At 48.0% G+C, this 19,737-nt stretch overlaps 1 protein-coding gene across 1 annotated transcript in view; it reads left to right on the top strand.

The window, feature by feature from the left end:
- Positions 1-19,737, top strand: part of LOC119374967 (uncharacterized) — a 96,119-nt gene that overhangs the window by 45,037 nt on the left and 31,345 nt on the right. The window contains exon 3 of the mRNA XM_049411104.1: positions 17,196-17,343. Coding sequence (XP_049267061.1) covers positions 17,196-17,343 — 148 coding nt within the window. The remainder of the gene's footprint in view (positions 1-17,195; positions 17,344-19,737) is intronic.

The raw sequence follows: 19,737 nt of genomic DNA, 5'->3' as shown, positions 1-19,737 counted from the left end.
TTGACCCGACGACCCTGGAGTCACCGAGGTCAGTGGCTTGGTAGGTGGAGCAGTCTTGACTGCTGCCACCACGGGGGCAGCCGCCACGGCCGGTGGCTCACTTTCCGTGGGCCGAGACAGTGGCGGTGGCCGGTGCGGCGCTGCCCCCTGACGCGCCGCATCAGCATACGTTGGACCATGAAAGGCCGAACACCTTCTTCGCGCTTCTTTAAATGAAATATTTTCACGGACCTTCAGGGATATGATGTCTTTTTCCTTTTTCCAATTTGGACATGATCGTGAATACGCAGCGTGGTCACCATCGCAGTTCACACAGTGTGGAGTCTCATTGCAGGTGTCCGAGGCATGGCCTTGGACACCGCATTTTGCGCAGGTAGGTTGACCACGGCAGCTCAGAGAGCCATGGCCAAATCTTTGGCACTGAAAGCATCGGCGAGGGTTTGGGATGTACGGTCTGATGGTTGTCTTTGTGTATCCAGTTTCTATGTTTTGTGGTAGTTCACTTGTGGCAAAGGTAAGTATCAAGTGTTTTGTGGGGATTTCCTGGTTGTTCCTTCGGATGATAATTCGCTTTACATTGGTCACGTTCTGGTCCTTCCAACCTTCGAGGAGTTCGGTTTCGGTAAGGTTAAGGAGATCTGCGTCCGACACGACTCCGCGGGCAGAGTTCATGGATCGGTGTGGTGTTACAGTAATAGGAATGTCGCCAAAAGTTCGGAGGTTCTTCAGTTTGTCAAATTGTATTTTTTTCACGGAGATCGATAAGGAGGTCTCCACAAGCCATTTTAGTTACCTTATAGCCAGCACCTAAGCTGTCTGTTAGTGTTCTGGATACAACAAAAGGGGACACGGTCCTAGCTGGTTTGTCAGACTTCTCACTGTGTACAACATGATAGTGGGGGAATACTTCTTTTGGTCGGCTGAAAAAGTTGAGTTCTTCGGTGCGTACGCGCTTCGAAGCGGCACGATCATTTAGTAATGGGAACGCTCTATGCATGATAGTGGAATATGATTCAGAAGCGATGGCGGCCACCCACCACGGAGCCCAACATGGGGACGCTACAAGATTCATGGTGCTGAAAACATGCAGACGCCAGCCGTACACCGCTACTATAACCCAATGCCCATAGACCAAGGTTGGCTACTTGCACAAGGTTAACCCAAGCCACCTATGAAAATTGGGAAGCAACTGAAGGGAATAGGAGACAGGACAGCGACGAAAGAAGATAGGAAAGTGAAAGATCAGAGAGGGGGATAGGAAAAGGTGACCGCCGATTTCCCCTGGGTGGGTCAGCCCAGGGGTGCCGTCTACGTGAAGCCGGGGCCAAAGGGGTGTGTTGCCTCTGCCGGGGGGCCTTAAAGGTCCAATCACCCGGCGTCGGCTCAACCCCCAGGATCCCCTTTTCCCCGGACACGGCAAAGCCACGCACGGCTAGGCGTGGGAGGGGGTCGAAACCCCCCCGTTAGCTCGGGTCCGTGGTGTCGCTACACACCAAACGCCTGCTTCCACAGACGCCCCTGCGGGGAGTTCAAAAACTTTGAACACCCTCCACTTTTAGAGGTCATTATACGACCACACATATTGTCATATGTCAAGCCCACAGAAAAGTGTTAGACCAAGGAGGGGTTGCACATTACGCAACTAGCATACCAAGTAAAGTCGATGCATAGCCATTAGTCAATGACCGTTATTGCTGTTTTATTTCCAAATAGATTTCACTTCTATGACCCACAGAAGCGCGAGCCTATGTCCCATGGCTACCATTGACACTGAGCCTTGCTTGGTTCTTGGCTCCGTCGTCGTCCTCTATTCACTGCATTGACCTGCGGGAAACAGCGGAGCCACCCTGGCGACTTAAGGCGTTGACAGTAAGGCGGGGTAGTAATATGACTTGATGCGAGTCACATGGACGATTTCTCGGCCGCGACGGCGAAGTCATGAGACTGTGTCAAGGCATCAGCCTCGTAAGTGACGGGAGAAGCCCAACCAAGGATAAGGTAGGGGTCGTGACATCGGGCCAGTTACATAGAGGAACTTAAGGGAGTAAGTTAGAGCGCGGACGGAAAGGCAAAACAACTGCTTGTCTAAATATCGTCGTGTGTGAGCAGTTGTTTTCAAGGTAGTAAAGAAGAAGAGGACTAAATATTCGATTGCTATACCTAAATTGTTTATCCATTCGTTTATTTTCACCCTGTGACCAAAATCATGATTTGACCTTAAAAATTTGTGTTATTTTTAGCGTGTCTTTTGTTTTTTAATTATTTTTTTTTTCACTTACATTAACCGCCGCCTGCTTGGCCAATCACATGTAGCACCTAGGCGCCATTAACCTAGGAGCAAGCAGCCAAGCAAGCAATAGATGCATCGCCAGCACCGCGTGGGCCGCGTTCCGTACAGTGGCATCATCATCATCGACACCGGGGCTATCGCTGCCCGTGGTTCATCTCGGCAGCAGATCACTTGCCACGCCCGATTCTTCCTTGGCCTGCCTTCGCGGCAACGACCACACCAGAACCACGATCCAGGTGACGCATTCGGGTCCAAGCTTTCCAAAGGTACGTTTTATACCCCGGTACGGCGATTAGCGGCGGTGCATGCGTGGTTGGTTTCATTGAAGATTCTAATGAGGACTCGCCGAAGAAAGTCACATGGTCCTAATGCGTTCGCCTAGCTGAGACAGCTAGAGGCGAAATACATATTCTTCTTCTCAGCCGATTCAATGATCCCCCCCTCCCATTTTCCCGAAAGCTTTCCAGTGCCATGGGCGAACGCTCTCCGCCTCCGCTCGCCGCGCCGCGTGGCGCGCTGTGAGACTAGACTACGGGAAGCTGGCGCTGAACGGCCGCGCGTAGTACGCAGCCCAACGAATTCGCGTTTGCATCCGAATTTATTGCATTCCTGCTTCTCGCAGGTTTTCACAGGTAAGGGGCGTGTGGAAAAAAAACGTGAACATAGCGGCGCGCTGTTTTTCATCACGTTTGTGACCGTGGTGGCAATCAAAAGATGATAGATGGTCTTTGACTGTATCATGGATGACGCTGCTTTTTATCAATCATCCAGGCTACAACCACTTGAAAATAAATGCGAAACAGCAAAGAATGTAGATGCCGCATGTTCGCGTTTGCCGCATGCCGCATGTTCCCTCCAGCTGTTGCTTTCTCTTGGCGGCAACAAATGTAATTCTCAAAAGCTTTACGAAGGGAACGGGTGATCACGTATATCCCCGGAAGCAGTCTAGTGACATTTCGTCCTATTTAGCGCATGAACTCCAGGCTTGCGTATAGTTTGCTCTACCAGTAGACGGTAGCATCCATCAGGGAACATTAAGTGCCGAAGCTTTCGGTATTAGCTCCTGGCAAATGCCGCTTTCAAAAATAGACTTCAGACAGTCAAAAACCCTCTCATTCAAGAAAACATAAAGGGGACAAAACAATCTTCCGCGCATCACTAGCATGCCTGTGCTTTCTGGTATCGGCCTAGAAGACTACGCGCGAGCGCCCTCGATCAAATAGCCGCGAACGACACATGCCTTTGAAATAGGCTGGTTGCCCAGAACGACAAGGGCTTCATGATTATGTTAGCAAGTTTTCATTGTACTTTAAACAGCGCGAATACAGCCGAAAACGAACCTATAGCAGCTTCGAATGCAGCCACGGCATTCCTTTCCGCGAGTGACGACGCGATTGCCGATTTACTCTAGTGCGGCGCCTGGTGGCTAAAGCCGCACAGACGCCCACGGCCGGTTCCCATTGACTCCTCTCCTTCGCCGAGGCATAGAGGAGGCGCTCACATAACGTGCTTTCGTTCTGCCTCCGGGATCGACGTATTACAAGCCTTCTGCAGCTGAGGCAATTTTGCAGTGCCTCCAGGATCGACGCACATTTGACCAAGAGGCGATGGCACCATCAAGTGACGTCACGTAATGGGACGTCATGATGGGTGTCACAAAATTTCTGGCTATCGGTGACGTCAGCACATAATTTTTTGCATCACTCGTGTTGCCGCCGCCGGCGCCAACGGTCAGTTTTCGCGTTTGATCAGGCTGCGCCTTAATAAATGCTTCTTTGCGCCTCAGATCTCGTTTCGCCTAACCCTGTTTTCATTCGTAACGTCTTATTTTTCAGAATTTAGAGTCTTGGCGAAGCACTCTTGAAGACTGTGGTGCTGGCCCTTCCCGTCCCGTGAACCGAAGTTAGCGTGCACCGGAGGCCTTCGTCATCCGCGACGGAAAGAAAAGTCCGTAAGCACCCCGCATAATAGTTCTGAGCCCACGAGAGTTTGCCGAGACCATGCCACGCGAGCAGGCGTACGTCATGCCGCCACCTTCCCATCTGCCACACCACGCCTCCACATTTGCACGAGGCCCCGGTCAGAGCACCATCTTCCCATTTGCGAAAGTCCCATCCAAAGCCGCATACATGGATGACTCCACGGCATACCGTGCACTCCAGTTCATATTCATCGCAAGGTAAACATTATGAGCTACCCGTTCAACCCTAAAGCCCACCTTATTTTCCCCTTCCCGTTTTTTTTTCTTTTTTCAGCAAGCCACATGCGGTAAGTATCGCCTCTACTTGACAGACACTTCACAGCCGGTGGACGGTGTTTCGCAGAGGTCGTGACCACGATTTAGCGAATATTGCGAGTGTTCGCAGGATTTTAAATGCGAAGCATTTCTTAGCGAACTTCTGCGACTTTGAGCGTACCTATCTATCTATCTAGCCGCCTACGACTTTGTGCTCTCCTGGCCGTTTCGTTAATCGGATGTATACCAAAATTGGTGTGTCATAACATGGCCTTATTACGAACATAAATGACGGTTCATATGATGAAAATCATGACTCGCATGTCATGAACAGCATGATTTACATTCCACGGCCTTAGGCTCTTGCGGCCGTTCCGTTAATTTCATATACACCAAAATTGGTACGGCGTGAGAAGAATTCATGACGAACATAATGACAGGTCCTAACAGGCAAATCATGACGCGCATGTCATGTGCAGCATGATTTACATGACATGGTCTCTGGGCGCTCGCGGCCGTTAAATGAAGGGATATATACGAAAACTGGTATGACGTGACATTTCTGTATGACGAACATAACTGACACGTGGTAAGATGAAAATCATGACATGCATGTCATGTACGACATGATTTACATGCCACACTCATGATACATTCGCGGCCGTTTTCCTAGCTTGATATATACCAAATTTGGTATTGCGCGACGCGACTGTATGAAGAGCATGAATAACAGGTGGTAACATGAAAACCATGACATGCATGCCATGTATGTCATGATTTACATGCCACGCTCATGGTGCATTCGCGGCCGCTTCGCTAGCTTGATATACACCAAAACTGGTATTGCGCGATGTGACTGTTTGATGAACATTCGTGACAGGTGGTAACATGAAAATCATGACATGCATGTCATGTATGGCATGATTTACATGCTATACTCATAGTGCACTCGCGGTCATTTCGCTCGTTTGATATACACCAAAATTTGTATTGCGCGATGTGGCTGACGAACATAAATGAGAGTCTTAGATGCGAATCATGTTATGCATGTCATGTACGGTATGATTTACATGCCATTGTCATGGTGCGCTTCCGGCCGTTTTGTTAACTGGATATATACCAAAATTGGTATGGCATGACACGAGTGCATGATGAACATAAACGACAGGTCATGCATTGTATGTACCAGAATATGCGTTTCATTGGCATGGTGTATACTAGATTGTGTATGCATGCGTGCATGGCAAACGTGCGATATATGGTGGACTAGATGCCATGGCATGAATGATTTAATTGGCTCAAAGGACAAACAAGGCGATGTATGCAGCTCTTTGCTGGCTGCTTTGCATTACATCGATTTCCACAGTGCGTGGGATCTGCCGATTTTTTTTTCTTTTTTTATGGCGATAGCAATTATACAGGCCTCTGGACAGGCTTTCGTCGTCGCCATTTGCCACATTTTCAGTATAAAATCCAAATTGATGACAACGCGTCCCGCGCACGTATTTCTACCCGCGAGTAAAAAAAGCTCGCGAGCGCTGGCGACGAACGCGGCTGAAGCAGGCATGAAACGAGCCGGCCGTCTCTGTCGCAAGGAGGGCGCAAGCGATAACACCATTACGCGTGCGACGCCTGCCGTCGATTGCTCCTCAAGCCGAGAGGGAAACGCCCCGCCCGTCTTTCGTAAGGAGCATGAAGGGACGCAAGGGGATGGGAGGGTGGGGGGGGGGGTTGCAGCTGGATTACGATATGTGAAATTACGACAAACAGTCTAACGCAACGTGAACAAGCGGTCTCCGGTATCTTCAAACCGTGGCCTCCATCACTAACTCGTGACGTGCCGTTGCCGGAGCTAATCGAGGAGGCCACGCTTCAGCAGTGCTGTTGTTGCAGATAACGTGACATACCGAGGATGACGTCACCCGCGTTCGCTCAGCATCTCAAGAAGCCTGCGGCCACAGCCTCTGTTTTTTTGCCAAAAAAAGTGCTACTCCGTTCACGTTTGAGAACTCTCACCATTGTTTTTCGAATTCAGCAGGGATCAAACTGTCCTTACGCGCACAAAGTCATTTTTAAGTGCTTCACTCCTTTTAAACCAGCGTTTTGTTGTGAGTAACTTGAGATCGGATCGAAAAGAGTTAGCTGCTAGCCTTACTTTGTATAACATTAAAATTTGATGCCTTCGCATTCATTGCTTCCTCGTTAAGCGGAACCCGTGCCACATTATGCGCAGTTTCCAATATTTGTATGCGCCGTTTTCAAGGAAGTCGGTGTGCAGCGCGCGCGAGACCCTTTCGTGCTCGTTCCCTCCCCGGCGTAAGCGAAACGGCTCTGATTGTGCGGGGCGTGACGCGTGAGGGGCGCGCCTACGCACTTGGCATTGTGCCGAATGCCTCAACGTTCCGGCGCCGGAACGTGAAGTCATGCGTTTGCATCTACGCAACAATGACATGGGCAACGTGAAATGACAAGTGACGCCGATAAAAATCAGACTGTATATCAGAAAACGGTGATCACCGACAATCCCATGATCGAGAGAGATCACTTGGAAAACGGCGCATACAAATGCGCAGATGACCGGCACACTTTCGAGGGTCGCTTTCTGTGTCGGGTTTTCTCGCGTACAACGCCGCCACGAATCAAGCTTAGCTTGAAAAGAAGGAAAACTCTGATTAGCAAATGTGCGGCGGCCACATTTCAATGGAAGCGAAATGCTTGAGGCCCCGTGTACTTATATTTAGCTGCACGTTAAGGGCACACGGTGAGGCAAAATATAAAAAAAGCTTTTTTTTTCTATGCAGTTTGGGAAGTGTATCCCTTTGTGCATATTTCCATAGTGGCGATTTTCTCAAACAAGCCTTATGTGGCTTAAAACTAGTTTTTTCCGAAAACAAGTGGTATGTGGACACAGGACAAGCCCCTCGTATGCCATCCGTGCTTACGGTCCACTTTTCTAAAAAAAAACTTCCTGTAAAAAGCCAGAATGTTTGTCTGGAGTCAGCTGCATATAAGAAATTGTCGGGTAACTTCTAAGGCAGTCTGAAGACGCTGTGCGCCGTTTTAATCGCACATGTTCTTCGTAGCGCGTCTGTTCGAACAATTTCGCTCCTAGCTTCATTACCCCTTGTGTCTGGCGTGCTTGTCGATAAGTTGACATGCGGAGGTACAGAAGGTCCTCAGCAAGTGCAAGTTTCGCTGCAACTAATACAGTTCTCTAGTAAAATGTGGATAAAATGCCGGCGACACACTGAGATGCCGAACGCTGAACCAGCATGCAAGCTCTTCATCGTCGAACCTCTCAGCCGTTTCAGAGTCCTTTGAAGCCTATCGCCCGCAGGGTGACAACGGGTATGCTATAATGTAGGTTAATGTTATTTGTGATGATGCGATTAGACGAATTCCGCGTGCAAATTGTGCGGTAAAAGTGTTGAGCTGATCGCAAGTGTGTCACAGATTCTTTGCTGTTTTTCTGAACAAATGACTTCAGAGTCTTAAGGATTGCGACATTGGGGGTTGTTCTTTCGTTTAATGATGGCAGTATCGCACGTGCCAAAATTCTGAAATCGTTAGGATTGAGGCATAGTCAAAGCACTGTCAACTTGCTGAAAGAAGTTGACCACAATCGACGATGCATGCTGGTAGAGCTGCACGACAGCTCTCAAAAGAAGCAAGGCAAGCAAGACAGACTGGAAAGGGAAAAAAATTAATTTTGCACTGATTACCAAGCTCGTAGCTACTAAATAATATAGTTGAATAGTATTGTGGCAAAAGACATTCGTTTGCTGTTTTCTTGCTTTAAAGTCGATTATCTCAGTACCATGTTTTATTACTTGGGTACGATTATTTCCTATGCATTCCAAGATAACCAGTTGATTATTTTTTCTTGTACTCTGCATAAGTGCATACAACTGCTGTATCAGAATTGAAGTTATGCACTGGACAGTGTTTCTTTTACAAATTTTAAAAGATGCAAATTAAATCAAATAAAAAATTCAAAAATTGTAAAATTAGTCAGATTTTAATGAATCTCGTAGAGTTAAACGAGCGCTTAACATGGAAGTAAGTGATATTATGTGGAACACCCTTTTTAGTTTCTCAGAAAACGGTTCCTCAGCGTGGTCAAAAATGCATGGGACTGTAGGGCTTACCCTGTGGCCTTAAGGAACACCAGAGGGCCAAAATTTCCGGATCCCTCCGCTACGGCGTCCCTCATAATCATATCGTGGTCTCGGGACGTAAAATGCCAACAATCATTAATATTATACGCGTTTACGTTGCAGGCACGCGGCTGAAGCCGGCAAGGCGGCCGTTGTCATCACCCTGGTCATTTTCTCTCTCACCTTAACCGTGGCTCTCGTCGTCTTCCTGAGAGGAGCGGATGGTGAGCAGTGCTATCGATGTAGTCACAGGTACTGCTTTCGCAGTGGTAACCTTCAGCGCAATTTTCGCGCACGCAAGCACTCGCGCACACATGCATGCGCGAATGACAGCACTCGGATAGAATAACACCGGACTGTACTAAGGTCCACCCAGACTGGACTAGGCTAGACTATAGCGACGAGGCTAGATGCGATGCATACAGACAAGAGGACTTGACTGGACACTACACTTTTCACTAGACTGACAGACAATACGAGACTTCACTAAATTGCAGTCGGACAGGACTGCGGTCAAGACTGGTCAGCTAAGACTGATCTGATAGAAGCTAAAGAGACAGCTAGGCAAGGCAAGGCTGGGCTACGAACAACTAGAATAACTCGACGAAAGACTAAATACAGAAGCAGGAATACTGAAGAAACAATGTCAGGCAAGACTGCAACGGACCAGGAGTAGAGTAGCATCGGCAGCGGACAGACACACATCAAGGCTATGAATACATCGTAATCGAGCGTGCTGTACCAGAGACGAGGCCGAGAGGCACAATGGCAGACAAACAAGGCTATACTCGGTTACAACCTATGAAAAAATGCCGGCTCAGCCTGCAGCCGTTGCTGCAGGCGCGCTGCGGTTCTGTGGGGCGGAGCTGACATTTTTTATTAGGTTGTAACCGAGTAAAGTCAAAGGTGGTCTAAGCGAGTCACTATAGCCCATATTGTATCGGTTGTATTGGTGCCACACAGACAACGACGACGACTTGATCGAAGTAGACCGAGACAAGGACGGCAGAACTACCAAATCCCCGTTGCCGAAATCCGTCGCCATCCCTGGCGTTGACAGAGGCGCTCCCGGAGACAAAACTTTGGATCCCGGGACGGTCACCGTTCCAACCACTACGCCAGTCCCGACGCTGCCACCACCAGTTACACCGACGCCAGCAGTTTACACCCAACGGGTAAGTCACGAAGCTGATTGTGTCCTCAAGAACTTCGCCAGGCCCTTGTCCTCGTTGAAATTTTTTAAGGCGACAGCCTTAGACGCCTCATGAGCGATGCAAAAATGATCATGTGATGACGTCATCACGACGTCACAGGTCGCCATAATTGGTGACGTGATCATGACGTCACTATGATTTCACATAACGTGGCATCACGTGGTGGCGTCATCACATCGCATCGTCGCTTGGTCACAGGTGGGCTGATCCCAGAGATGCTGCAAAACCACGGGGGGTGCAGAAAGCTTTAGTCTCAATTTTAGGCCGTGGTAGGATTAAGAAATCAATAAAGAAATTAACTGTTCGGAAATACTAGAAAATATATTCATAATAACGATTACAGAGACATCGTGTGCAATCATGCGATGATAAATAATTGCCGCCGCAAGGTTGGGAAATGCGAACTTCAACAATATTCTTTTGAAACATTAATTCAATGCATGTGTTGTTTAATAAAGCTCCTCTAGCACTCTCGTTTCGGAATGTGTGTGCAGAGAAAGAATACCAGTAAATGTTTCCATTGAATCTGTACTCTGCCAAGTTCTTACGAAAATGCCAACCATACTTCGCCACCAGTAGTGCTAAATAGGGCTAGCTGCGACGACGCCTTCCTACGTAGTCACATAGACGTCTACGCCAACGAGTAACCGTTCTGTAAATGTTTTTTTTTGCGATAGCAATTACATGGACACTCTCGACGGGGTATTGCCGTCGCCATCATGTCCGTCTGAAGCCTAAATTGATAACATCCCCCCCGCGCATCGTATGTTCTACATATTCTCTTACACCGTATTCTCTTACATCGTATTCTTTTACACCAGCGTTTTGTAGAGTTACGCGAGATCGGACCCAAAAGAGTTAGCGGCCAGCCTCACTTCGTATAACATTACAATTTGTTGCTATCGCATTCATTGCTTCGTTCTTGCGGTGAAACTGTGACTTTTTTTACTTTCTCATTTACTGGGCGCTCACGTTTCATTTTGCCTGTTGCGTTCGCAGTGTCACCAGTTGAGACTACTTCGCTGGTCACGACCACAACTACGAGTCCCACGACAACTACGAGTACTACGACAACAACTACCACTACTACGACGACTACGACTACCACCACCTCTACTACCACAACTACGAGTACTACGACTACAACGACTACGACTACAACCACTACTACGACGACTACAACGACTACAACGACGACGTCAACCACTACGCCATACCCTGATTGTAAGTCACAAATGACTTCATTGATAACGTGCAATATTTTAAAAGAAATATTTTTCAGGAATAACTCTACGGTGTTTGTCAATGCCAGCGCATGGCCTAACGTCCCTACAATTGTATACACTTTTTAAGAGAAAACGACGCGCTTAAAGTCATATTTACTTTAGTGAACATACCAAAGCGAAGGTTTTAACAGTGAATCTGTTTAACAAATCGTTCCTTGTATCTTGCATTACGAAACTATCGTAATCATAAACGGGTATGTGCCACAGAAATTCGGTAAATCCCACTACTCACCACCTGTTCACTAAGAATGAAGAAGGTAACAGTTAGCCCAACAACAAATGGCTGCTAAACGATGGCGGCGAGCCGAACACCCCGAGTACGTACAACGAGAGAATACTAGGGAACGGGAAAGGCAACGGCGGCTGCGAGAAGACCCTCGAAGCGATGCAAGGCATACGCCAACGGCGACGTGCCTGTAGATCTATGAGACGTGAGGTACGAAGGCTTGGTTTCAGCGCGAGGTTCTGTGTCTGGAGTTTGGACATTCGTATATGTCTGTGACTGTCTGTGGTTTAACTCGAACCACTCTGCGCTGAGAATCAATGGAGAAACAACCTAGCTTCACCTAGCTAAAGCCTAGCAACGACCTAGAAGCAACCTAGAAATAAGCCGCACCTAGCTAAGGCCTAGGAACAACTTAATAATAATAATAATAATAATAATAATAATAATAATAATAATAATAATAATAATAATAATAATAATAATAATAATAATAATAATATCTGGGGTTAACGTCCCAAAACCATGATATGATTATGGGAGACGCCGTAGTGGAGGGCTCCGGAAATTTCGACCATCTGGGGTTCCTTAACGTGCACCTAAATCTAAGTACACCGGCCTCAAGCATTTTCGCCTCCATCGAAAATGCAGCCGCCGCGGCCGCGATTCGATCCAGTGACCTGCGGGTCAGCAGTCGAGCGCCGTAACCACTAGACCACCGTGGCGGGACCTAGAAACAACTTGGAAGCAACCAAGTCAGTCTTCAGAATCGTCCAGTTTCGCTGTTTCAAACCTTGCGCGGCTTAGAGCAAGCTTCGCCTTTCTTTTGTGTGTGTGTGTGTGTGTGTGTGTGTGTTTGCGTGGTGTATCAATGTATATACAGGGTGTTTCAAGAAATGTGTCCGAAAAATCCAGAAAATAAGGGAAATAAAATATTTGCTCGCTGTTTTCATAATCACATTTCCTGTAGCTACACGTATATTACGATGACTGGAGATACATTATAGCAATAATTAAATTAATTTTTCTAATTTTAAGTTAGTGGAGGCAGGTGGCCGGTTCAAATGGGAGAATTGAAATCCTTCCTGCGAACAGTCCAATGCCTCTTTGAAAGTTCGAAAGAGCGGCCTGTGATGACAATCAAATTCGAACAGAGTCGAAACGGGGACCAAGAGAGCCCCAACAGCTTGCGACTTTGTATCTGCGGTGAGACTATGACCACCACTAAAATAGACAGAAAGAGCAAATTAAACCACACCTTTCCTTCGGAGGCTCACGAAATTTTAGAAGTGTGTCATGCGCGATAAACGGTAATGAGTGAGTGAGTGAGTGAGTGAGTGAGTGAGTGAGTGAGGAGTGAGTGAGTGAGTGAGTGAGTGAGTGAGTGAGTGAGTGAGTGAGTGAGTGAGTGAGTGAGTGAGTGAGTGAGTGAGTGAGTGAGTGAGTGAGTGAGTGAGTGAGTGAGTGAGTGAGTGAGTGAGTGAGTGAGTGAGTGAGTGAGTGAGTGAGTGAGTGAGTGAGTGAGTGAGTGAGTGAGTGAGTGAGTGAGTGAGTGAGTGAGTGAGTGAGTGAGTGAGTGAGTGAGTGAGTGAGTGAGGGCGTGCGCGTGCGTGTGAGAGTATGTGTGTGTCATCATCATCATTATCATCAGCCTGTCTACGCCCACTGCAGGGCAAAGGCCTCTCCCATGTTCCGCCAATCAACCCGGTCCTGTGCTTTCTGCTGCCACGTTATACCTACAAACTTCTTAATCTCATCTACCCACCTAATTTTCTGTCTCCCCCTCACGCGTTTGCCATCTCTTGGAATCCAGTCAGTTACCCTTAATGAGCACCGGTTATCCTGCCGACGTGCTACGTGCCCGGCCCATATCCATTTCTTCTTGATTTCAACTATGATGTCCTTAACCCCCGTTTGTTCCCTGACCTACTCTGCTCTTTTCCTGTCTCTTAGGGTTACACCTATCATTTTCCTTTCCATCGCTCGCTGCGTCGTCCTCAATTTAAGTTGGACCCTCTTTTTAAGTCTTTGTATGTGTGTGTGCGCGCACGCAAATAAATGAATAGGGGAAATTTGCCAAAGTACATTTCACAAAAAACAATTAAAAATGTTTAGGGGATAAGCCAGTAGAGCGCGGTCGAAAAGGTGTAAATGTTAGACATCAGGCTGATTAAATGTAATAAACTAACTCGTACATTTACGTGCCCCAAATTATAAAGGTAGTGTGTCAGGGTTAAGGAAGTGCTACGTTATATAAGGTAGTGATAAGGTGGAGATAACGATTTTTTATTACGTTTCAGTGAAAGAAATTCTGTGCACCGTGGGCCATACTGCCGTCACGCGAAATATGTACCCGCCCGAAGGGCCGTGCCAGTACCTCTATTACACGGACGTCGTCATTGTGGGAGGCGAAATACGGGCTTCACTCGTTCAAGAGAGCTGGAAGTTGTTCCAGAGGAAGGCCCAACATATGAAACAGTCAAGGCGGGCATCGGTTTCGACTACCGGTGAGTTCTTTCGAAACTTGGTAGTGTACAGAGCAGCCATCACCCGTCTATGACAGAGCAATTTGTCAATCACCGCGAGACTAAAAAGTCACAAGATCACTTATACATTTGCCAAAGACGACTCGAAGGCGGAAGCCTGCTTTTTTTTATTATTCTCAGTCGATTCTATTGATCCCCCTGCCCCGAAAGCTGTCTGCATCCAATGTGGTCTTGCGTTGCCTCCGGGATCGCGCCACTTATGACCAAGAGACGATGTCGTGTGATGGCGTCATGGCATGTGACGTCACAGAGTGACGTAATAACACGATGATGATGATCTTTGCATCACATCGTGTGGAAACCGACGGTAACTTTCCGTGTTTGATGAGGCATATAAGGCTTTCGCCTTGATAAGCGATAGCTTTAGCTTAGCAGTCGCAAGCTATAGTAACGTCTCAAGATGACGCGTGCTTACAAAGTAGCATTAGCGCTGCGCAGTGGCGTAGCCAAGAAGTGGCACACCGCCCCCCCCCCCTGTTGTTGTTGTTTTTTTGTTTTTGTTTTTGTTTTTGCCGTGGCAGTCGGAGCCCAAAATAACGCTCCACCGCATCTGTCTGCCCGGCCCCCCCTTCAGATCAAGGAGGTGCCTGCCCCCCCCCCCCCCCCACACACACACAAAAAATATTCTGCCTACGCCCCTGGCGCTGCGTGTTCAGTGCACCGGCTTGAATCGCTTGGTTATTGCGTGCCTGCTTTGCAGAACCTTGTGGAGGGCTCTCGCGTGAACCCGTGATTATTGCGATAACAGTTACATCGACACTCCGGGAACATTTCTGCCGTCACCGTGATGTTCAGTATAAAGACCAAATCAATAAAATCGCACCGAACGTCGTATGTTCTACGTCACCGACTATCGCAGCTCCAGCGGAGACGAAACGCGCGGGCCGTCTTCCCTCGTCCGGAAGGCCCGTGAGGTAGCAGGGTTGTCTGTGGCAGGAGGGGGTTGCGTCGCTCCGGCAGGAACTGCGCACTCTGATCGGCCGGGCGTGGTAGCGCGCTCCATATCTTGACAGTGACTGGTGGACGGCTCATACATTTGTACGTGTTGTGTGCTCATCGCGCGGTTTGCCTTGAAGTGATAGACAGCACGAAGTTTGCTTCGCTAGCTGCAGCGTCCGCGTTTCCTTAAAGGGACTGTCTACCGTCCTTCATCTCTTTTCTGCTTCGTACCGCAATAGAAAGCGTACCGTCTGAAGTGTCCAACTTTGCAGCGGTTTCTCTGGAAAGTGAGTGGAAATTTTTAAAACAGAATTTTTCGATCTGCGTTCGGTCTTCTCCATTGGCGTGAAACATGCCCACAACACTGGTTGGTTGACGCGATGACGATTGTTGTGCCGCTAAAAATTAAAACCGAAAGCACATGTGATTTCTATAGGATTACTTTATTTTCGCTGAACACTGTTGTAATGAATATAACAGTCATTTTCAGCGCGCTAGCGGTTAAATGAAGCCTTATTATACGATTACAGAACGCTTGTATTGCTGTAATCGCAGTCTATGCGTTTATTTTAGCACTGCTTCCGCAATCGAAGCCAAGTCGATTCATCAAAAAGAGACAATAAATGCGCGCCTTCACAGCGCAGCACATGTGAGACATCCTAATAACAATACAGCGGCACAGTACGACCAGCGCGGAGAGCCGCATGGCATAGCGCATGAGTTGAAACAGACGAAATCGAAGACGGCGCCGCAAGCAGCGCCACCGGGCGCCTTTTTGGATACGCGAGAAAAAAAAAGCAAAAAATTACTCTCTGACGCAACCGAAAGGTGCCTCAAGTGCGTAAAATACAATTTCAAGTTATACATGTTTGTTTTTAAGCAAAATGAGTCTACCTGCGAGGATTCCTTGTCCTACCAGTAGATTGAACCACATCGCCGTTGGGTGACGCTAGCGGCCATTCTTTCACGACTTTTATCATCAAATTAAAAATATAATTCCTTTTTTATGGGGCAAAAGCGTGCTCGCTGCCGCCGAAGTGACGAGCGATCTTATCATATTCACCACAATCAGAAAAAATTTTCCGAGCGGTAGACAGTCCCTTTAAGCCAGCGTTTGGTTGAGTGACTTAATGAAAAGCGCAAGATAACCAGCTCCAAAGAAAGAAGGCAGACGAGACAGGTCCTGAAAATTAAACTGACAAGTGGGGCAAGTTGGGCGGGTTGGTAAAGTTGCATAGTGACTTATTAAAAAGCGTGTCCTGGTTACTTGGCGCTTTTCAATTAGTCACTATGCAATTTTACGAACCCGCCCACCTTGCCTCACTAGTCTTTTTGTTCGCTAGAGTAGTGGGCTGCTGGCCTTATATCGTAAACGTTTCTTTTTTTTTTTTGCTATAGCGTTCATTGTTTCGCCCTTGAGGCGTAAATGTGACTTTTTTCTAACGTGGCCAACAACCCTGTTGTGGTACCTCAAAAAGACGCTGGTGCCGAGTTTTTAACAGCGGACCTTTTTAAGGCCGAGGTCAATCTCTGGGCATCCGTCGTGCGCACTTTCTAGCCCAGCTGCGATATCGAACCCTGACGAGAGTGGGAGCATGGGTAAAGCTAAGTGGGTGAGAGGGAAGCCTAGTGTAGCGAGTTGAGCCTGGTAGGAAAAGGCTAGTGGAGATGGTGAAGCTACGTAGGGAGGAGGAGAGCAAAGGCGAAGCTATTGCGGGAGCGCAGCAGGACGTGTGGAGAGGAGGACAGAGCAGGAGCACGACTGCCTGCGCCGGCGAAGGTAGTCGTTCAATGGCAGCGCGCGCTCGAGCACAGATGGTGCTTGTGGGAGAGGGGGACGTTAAGTCACTTGAAGCTGCGCAACTACTGTAGCACAGCCAACAATTAAAAATTTTGTAGAAAGCGTTGAAAATTTCATGTCGGTGCTCCCGAGTTCTATGCGCTAACCTATTTGCGTACGGGTGAAAGCATTTACACTCTAACGTTTTATTTTATCTTCTTCATCTTTTCGTTGTAGGCAATGTATTGCTATGCTTGTATGTTGTATACATTAGTGATTCCCATGATCGCGACGCTTGCACGTGATGATGTCATTACTCTTGTGTGCCTTTTATTGTTATGTGCTCTTGTATTGCCATTGCATTACCTTGCTTGCATAATGTTTGTATGTTTGTATAATGTTTGTATCTTTTCCACTCCTGTAATAACCCTCAAGGTGGGTTGACAGTATTCTGTAAATAAATAAATATAAATAATTTGTTTCCTTCTCTCTCACCCTGCTCATGCGTCCTCGTTCGGTTGCAGATACATCTCCCGAGTGAAGATATACGCTGCCCGGCGGGAACTCCATCAATTGGCCCAGCAACGTCTAGAGCACTATGGCTTGCTCAACGTAATTACGAAGCCCGATGAACTGAACGAAACAGTGGAAGCGATGCAGCCAATTATAGAAGTGAGTGAGCGCGGCAGTGTCGTACGACTCGTTGCACAACTTGATATCACTGTGATATGATGAAGCGTTTGACCCATGTCCGTTAAATTTGTGCTATGATGAAATTTAGAAAGTCTCAATGGTAGGTTTCTTTGTGGCAGATTAGTTCTGCGGAATCTTGCAGAGCTATGCGTTAAAGATATCTTAATGAAAACCCGCAGACAATGAAGCTAAGGAAGGTACAGCGGCGTTATTTCTAGTCCCTTAACCACATTGTAGTAATCTTGATATGAATGTAAAAAAATTAAACCGGACGAAAAGATACCCGATAAAGTGGACGGGAGGACGACCGCCGCTGTAGCTCAATTGTTAGAGCATCGGACGCGTTATCCGAACGTTGCAGGTTCGGCCCATACCGGCGGTAAGTTGCCTATACTTTCCTTGCCTTCATTGTCTGCTGGTTTTCATTAACGTTGTGTCTAACAAAGAAAAACGAGTCCTTGATAAATTTCCCTTCTTTCGTTCAATAATAATATATGGTATTTTACGTCCTAAAATCACGATATAGTAATGGGGCGCGCCGTAGTGGAGGACTCCGGATGTTTCGATCAACGTTCATTCTTTAAAGGGGTTATGACACAAAATTTCGCGACCGAGATAGCCTGCGCGATCGATTCCGGTGAATATGCGTATATCATCTGCAAAATACCAACAGCGAATACAGCTTGGAAGTTATTTTAAATTAATTTTGAAGTTTGCGTGAGCAATCGACATTAGAGCTGTGCACGGGCCGTATTTCCGAGCCCGAGCCCGGCCCGGGCCCGCTGACTTTGTCGAAGGCCCGCCCGAGCCCGACGGCAAAGGACTGCGAGCCCGCCCGGCCCGGCCCGACGTACAAAAACACAATCCCGGGCCCGGCCCGGCCCGGCCCGGCTTTTTGAAGGTTCGCTGCGAAAACAAAACATCGTTTTCCGGTAATTTGGCATTTTATTGAGCATATCAAATATAATAAAACGACACACGACGAACAGTCTCTATTACACAGATTACAAATTGTCGTGCAAAAACCGCAAGCAGTCCAACGATTCCGGCTTCAATGAGGTGCGGCGCTTTTGCATTATGTAGCCCGCCGAACTGAAGTTACGTTCGCTGCTTGCACTCGTCGGCGGAATTGCTAATATCTTTTTTGCCAGCCTGGCAAGCTTGGGATATCTCTGGTGCTTCTTCTTCCAGAAGACTAAAACTTCAGATGGACAGGAGGGCGATTCCATAGAGAGATAATCGGAGAGCTCATCTTTTGTAACTGCTACATTCTCACCACTGTCGCTCCACTCGCTGAACAACTGCAAGCATTGCTTTTTTGTGGCAGGTTCTTCCTCACAATTCCCGCTCATTCTCTACATTTCGGGCTTGAGTCGGGCTTCGCGCCGGGCCCGAGCCCAGCCCGATAAAACTCCAAGCAGCCTGAGCCCGGCCCGGGCCCGAGGTGAAAATACGTCGGCCCGCCCGAGCCCGGCCCGCGGGCCGGGTCGGGCTCGGGCTTTCGGGCTACCCGGAGCCCGTGCACACCTCTAATCGACATCCTCGCGCTACTGACACCCTCAAAGGGGACCCTTGGGGACCCCCTGCTTCCCTCACGTGACCACGCTGCAACAAGTTATGATGACGTCATAGCCGCCATGTTTTTTTGCCGCGTTTGCTCCAGCAGCCTACTTCTCCGCGGCTGCTCCCGAACCGTGCGGAAGTGCGTCACAGTTTGTGTGCTGACGTTATCGAACGCTGCACCCGCTAGGTGGTGATATTTGCACCCGGAGGCTTGTCGTTTTCAAAACCGAAACTGACCCTGGTCGGTAATGAGGAACCTGTAATTGTCTATCGCGCGCTGCAGCAAACGACGTGCCTTGTTATGACTAACAGGCCCCCAGCAACACATTGCAGCAAAAAAATGCGAGGCCAAAATTTTTGTGTCAGTACCCCTTTAACGTTCACTGACATCGCACAGTACACTGACCTTTAGCATTTAGCCTCTATCGGAATGCGCCTACCACGACCGGGATCGAACCCGCGACTTTCGAGTCAGCTTGTCGAGCTCCGGAATTATGCATTATAATAACTTCATATTGCAACTGCAAGTCCATCTAGCTCGAGGAGCAGTCCTCCTGTGCAACCCTAGACAGCCACTAAGCGTAACTTCTGCACCCAATGAGCGGGTTAACACTAACAACAATCGTGAACAAAGTCAGGTTGGGCCAGTTTATTTCCTAAAGGCCCCTTTATCAAGGGTGTTACATAAGAGGTGCAATACATTATGCAATTGACAATGCAACGTAATGGCCATGGGAACTTTTTTTTAATTGGCCGCGTATCTGCAAATGTCGTCGAAAGACGATCGTCTTCTGCCGGCCGTACTACATG

The sequence above is a fragment of the Rhipicephalus sanguineus genome, chromosome 11 (assembly GCF_013339695.2).
Source record: "Rhipicephalus sanguineus isolate Rsan-2018 chromosome 11, BIME_Rsan_1.4, whole genome shotgun sequence".
Lineage (NCBI taxonomy): Eukaryota > Metazoa > Arthropoda > Arachnida > Ixodida > Ixodidae > Rhipicephalus > Rhipicephalus sanguineus.
The sequence above is the reverse complement of the archived record's forward strand: the minus strand, read 5'-3'. Positions and strand labels throughout refer to the sequence as shown.